Raw genomic sequence first — 5,060 nt, forward strand, 5'->3', positions numbered from 1 at the left:
GACATATTTAAAAAAAGTGCAAGTAGAAGCTGTGCAGCTAGCCTGACCTTCAGCAGTTCATTTTTAGAATACTGTGCAATACACTACATGCAGTATTAGAATAATGCCCAGCTGTGAAAAAACAAAAAAGTTTTTCCAAAGTGCAAGTCAGATACACAAACTATCTAGAATAAAGCCTACCACAACTTGAATCTAAATTCTACTTTTTCCTAACACAAATATAAGAGAGTTACCTTCAAGACATCCTGAAGATCCTTTTCTGCAATCTCTGGGAACTCTATTTCATGATTAGGATCAATTATAGCATGAAGTTTTGTGATCTGATTTGTTATGTGCTGAAATGGGGTCCTCCGGTAAGTCATGCAATATAAAATGCATCCCAATGACCAAACATCACTTTTGGGACTTATCTAAAACCAAATAAAATTATTCAGATAATTATACCACTTAATTTAAAAGGGAGCACTTCTCATACTTGCCAAATATCATAATTTACACATACAATTAAAATTTTACTTACATTGCTGTGTCTTTAGTATGTAAATCATTATGCAAAACATAGATGGTAATATACCTACCAATGATGCTTAAAGGCCAGAAGTGAGAGTATGCCATTAACCAACATAGATAATACAAGGTTTCTAGAATGCCTGGTTACATTAATTTCTAAAGAAATACTTTATTCAGTAGAACTATTTATGACTGTAGTATCCCAACAGCTTACATTTGAGAAAAGCACTCAATGACTTCAAAGGCTTCAGAAGTTCAAATATTAAACTCTCCCCTCCCAAAAAAAAAAAGGTCTACTTTTGGCCTATGACAAGCAATGTGGCTAAAAGTATAACAAAAATGTTTTAAATGTCTTTAAAAATGAGGTCCTCTGTGAACATGCAATGCTAAAAATGCCAATATATCCATTGTAACTTTTTTGTGCTTAAGGTGACATCTGGAAAGTGAGCATTCAATTAGTTAAAAGCACAACCACCCAGTTCCTGTTGCAGGAACTGGGTCTACCACTCACACGAGAGAAGCACTCTCTTTAAGTTCATCAAATAAGCAGATCTGAAAGTGCATTTTATGGTCAAAATTACTTTTTCTTCATCTGCACAATTAGTTTGTCTCTTGCTGAAAAGAACCTCTAAATGAGTGCTCTGTGAGAAAAAATGGACATCAAGATTGGTCTCAATGGCGCTCAACCTTTTTTGGACTCTTCACTGGGTTCAAAACACCCTTCACCAGAGCTGAGGCCCCACCCCATAAAACTTATGAGCAAGATCCAAGTTCAAAAACTAATTTACACACTGCAATGCTTATTCCTTCGCCGAGGAGCTGGGCAGTGGGAGTGGGGGATCATTCAGGCAGGCCTGTATTTATCTACCTAGTTTACCTACTTAACTCCTTATACATTGTGGCACCCCTCCAAGGAGCTGATGGCACACCACATGCCTCTGCACCCTGGTTGAGAATCGCTGGGGTATGCGCACATTGGATTTAAAGATTTTTATATTTGTAAGCAGAAAAAGAAGGATGCTTTAGTTGATATTGTTGCCAACACTAATGGAAAAGCATTCATTGCAAGCCCTGCTGGAAATAAAGCAATATCTGAAAAATGGTAGCCTGGTCTTTATTAAATCAGTTCCTTATATTTGTCTTTCAGCCTGTTAGAAGTCTGCCTATTTCTATTCCAAATAAACAGCAAATCTAATTTAAGACACAAAAGGGCATCACATAAATAAAAGGAAGATAACAGGAAAAACGGTAAAACTCAAGAGATACAGTCATGTTAGCCAAACCCACACAAGTTGATAGTTTGGAATAAATTTAAGTAACGTAAATCAGCAATTTATACTGCACGCTAGGGTTGAAAATAGTTTATGGATTTCCTCCAGATCGATTTGGACTAGCTTGTACCTGATCAGAAGATAGAAAAACTACCTTCATTTAAAAAAACATTAAAAAGATGTAATTCACCATTTTTTTAAGTGATATTTATACATGTCGTATTTTAGTACCCAATGCCAGGATATTGAGTAACAAACTACTTTACATCCCTAAAGTTGCAAGGGCCATCCAGCACACCCTTAATCTGAAACCTCTGCCCAGTTACCCAAGAGCAAGTTTTTAATAGTTCTGGTTGAAGTGGGGAGAAAAAAAAAAGATTTGAATCACTTAAGTCTGGAACATATTCTCCTTGGATGGAGAGAAAGGATTAAGGAGAGAAAAAAAATGTTCTACCTTTGATCTGGATTTCCCATTTTCTCCATAATTGGACATATCTTTAATTGCTTCTGGTGGCATGTAATTAACTGTGCCAACCTAAGAATGAAGAAATAGAAAGTTATGTAAATGAAGCAGGCATGCAACACAAGTAAAACTTACTTTTAAGGCTGCTGCAAGTATTTCTTTACTCATTTAATGGCTTTTTTTTGTTTTTTAATTAAGACTGGTAATAAAGCGCAGAACAATTCATCTTTTACAATCATACAAGATTGGGGTTGGAAGGGACCTCAGAAGGTCATCTAGTCCACCCCCCTGCTCAAAAGCAGGACCATCCTTAAACTCGATCATTTCAATAAGGGCTTTGTTGAGCTGGGGCTTAAAAAGCCTCCAAAGATGGAGATTTTACCACCTCTCCAAATAACCCCTTCTACTGCTTCATCACCCTCCCAGTGAGAAAGTTTTTACTAATATCCAACCAAAGCTTCCCTTGTGCTGCAAGCTGACAATTGCTCCTTGTTCTGTCATCCATCACCACAGAACAGTCCAGCTCCATCCTCTTTGGAACCACCCTTCAGGTAGTTAAAGGCTGCTACTAAATCCCTTTGGATTTAGTCATTTGGAAGTCTACCAGTGTGCCCCAATAATTATAATAAAATAAATTCTAAATACCTGTACATTTTGCTGTTTGATTTTGCTTTTATCATGGAAAAATCAGAGCTCCTCATGCCCCCTTTGGCCACCAGGATGCAGGTCCAGCTGCAGCTGTCCCCCACACTGGTTTGTGGTGCTGAACAGTGCTGATATGCCAGTGTCCTGCCTCTGGCTCCTGCCCATGCCATTGCCCTTCACTCCTGGGCCACATGCCCCCGGCCCTGCCAGTGCCCTTCACTCCCAAGCCACCCCACAGTGCAAGGAAGGGGATGGGTGTGTGGGCATAGGCAACGCATGGGGGGGCACAGGAAACACTGCAGGAAGGTGAGGGGTACATGTCCCCCCCAGGTTTCTGCGTCTAGTGGGGCACGGGGCTGCAGCCGGGCCAGACCAGCTCCGGGCATAAGCCACCTTGACAGCCTAGCTGGCAGGACCTGGCATGGGATGGAGTGCTGCACCACCGTGACCAAGGTGAGGCAGCACAGAGTTATGCCCCCACTGTTGCCAGGCAGGCAAATGGGGGCCTCACCTTGGCGGCCATAGCAGTGCAGTGCTCCCTTCCACTCTGGTCTAGGCTGCAGAGGCAGCTCTTGCCTGGAGCTGGCCCAGCTTGGCTGCAGGCCCACAACCCACTGTGGACACAGAAGTCTGGGGGGCACTTGTGCCTCCCTCCCGCACCCCTTCACAGACTTACTCATAGGGAGCTGATCTCCATCACCCTGTCTGGCTGCCATTTATGTGTGCATGCACACATGCACATGGTGCCCCCTGCCCACACTCCCCCACAGCCCCAAGTATCCCCTTGCATGTTGGAACTCTGCCAGCCTACAAGAGGAAACCTGTGGTTTTCGGTGTTTTTCTCCTTTAAAGGAGAAAATCCACTTTTTTCTGCAGGATCCAGGTTTTCCGTTTGCTGTCTCATGTCATGTGCCCCACCCCTAAACATTTTTCATAGAATCAATCATAGAATCAATGAGTTGGAAGGGACCTAGACAGATCATCTAGTCCGACCCCCTGCCATAGGCAGGAAGGAGCACTGGGGGTGGCAGGGGTCATAAGACCCCAGGCCAGGTGCCTGTCCAGTCTCCTCTTGAAGATTTCCAGGGAAGGTGAGAGCACCACCTCTCTGGGAAGCCTGTTCTAGGCTCTGGCCACCCTTACAGTGAAGTAGTTCTTCCTAATATCTAACCTAAACCTATCCTCCCTCAGCTTGTGGCCATTGTTCCTGGTGACTCCAAGGGGTGAACAGACTGTCCCCGAGTCCCTGCTGGTGGCCCCTGATAAAGTTGTAGGCAGCCACAAGATCCCCCCTCAGTCTCCTCTTGCGGAGACTGAAGAGATTCAGGTCCCTCAGCCTCTCCTCATAGGGCTGGCCCTCAACCATATGAGTAGCCCCTCCTCTGGACCCTCTTTTGTTGTTCTCTGCTGGACTCTCTCCAAGTTGTCCACATCTTTTCTGTAGTGGAGAACCTAAAACTGTACACTACTCCAGAGGTGGCCTCACCAGGGCAGAATAGAGTGGCATAATTACTTCCCTCAATCTGTTGGCATCACTCCTACTAAAGCAGCCCGGTATGCTGTTAGCCTTTTCTTGGCAACAAAGGCACACTGTTGACTCATATCCAGCTTGTTGTCCACTGAAACCCCCAAGTCCTTTTCTGCAGAGCTGCTGCCTAGCCAGTCGGCCCCCAGCCTGTATTGTTACATGGGACTGTTCCCACCCAAAGTGCAGGGCTTTGCACTTGTCCTTGTTGAACCTCATGAGATGTCTTTTGGCCTTGTCTTCCAAGTTGTCTAGGTCACTCTGAATTCTAGCCCTACCCTCCAGCACATCTACTACACTCTCCTGCTTGGTGTCATCCGTGAGCTTGCTGATAATGAAGTAAGTTTCATTATCTTAGTCCACATTAAGTATTCTAACCAATGGGAAAATGAAATAGAAAAAAAAAAGTGTGATATCCCCAAAAATCCAGCTCCCATTGCTGCTAAAGATTATGCATTTCAACAATAATACAGAAGCCTAGGTTGTCATGGTTGCCTGTTACTTAGGTATCTGACAGTTAATACATTTTACAACCCACAAAATATATTTGAAAAGATAGTAGGACAACCTCGTCAAGAAACCAAATACCATCATTTTATCAAAATCAAATGTAAAAATAAATAGGTTGAATTCCCCCGCCAGGGCT

General features: G+C 43.3%; 1 protein-coding gene across 1 annotated transcript in view; it reads right to left on the minus strand.

Moving 5' to 3' along the window:
* The window catches only part of TTK (TTK protein kinase), an 81,925-nt gene that overhangs the window by 13,852 nt on the left and 63,013 nt on the right, over nt 1-5,060 (minus strand). Inside the window, 2 exon segments of the mRNA XM_019520440.1 lie at nt 234-410; nt 2,236-2,316. Coding sequence (XP_019375985.1) covers nt 234-410; nt 2,236-2,316 — 258 coding nt within the window.

Source organism: Gavialis gangeticus, unplaced genomic scaffold, assembly GCF_001723915.1.
Source record: "Gavialis gangeticus isolate Ggan-Ray unplaced genomic scaffold, GavGan_comp1, whole genome shotgun sequence".
NCBI lineage: Eukaryota > Metazoa > Chordata > Crocodylia > Gavialidae > Gavialis > Gavialis gangeticus.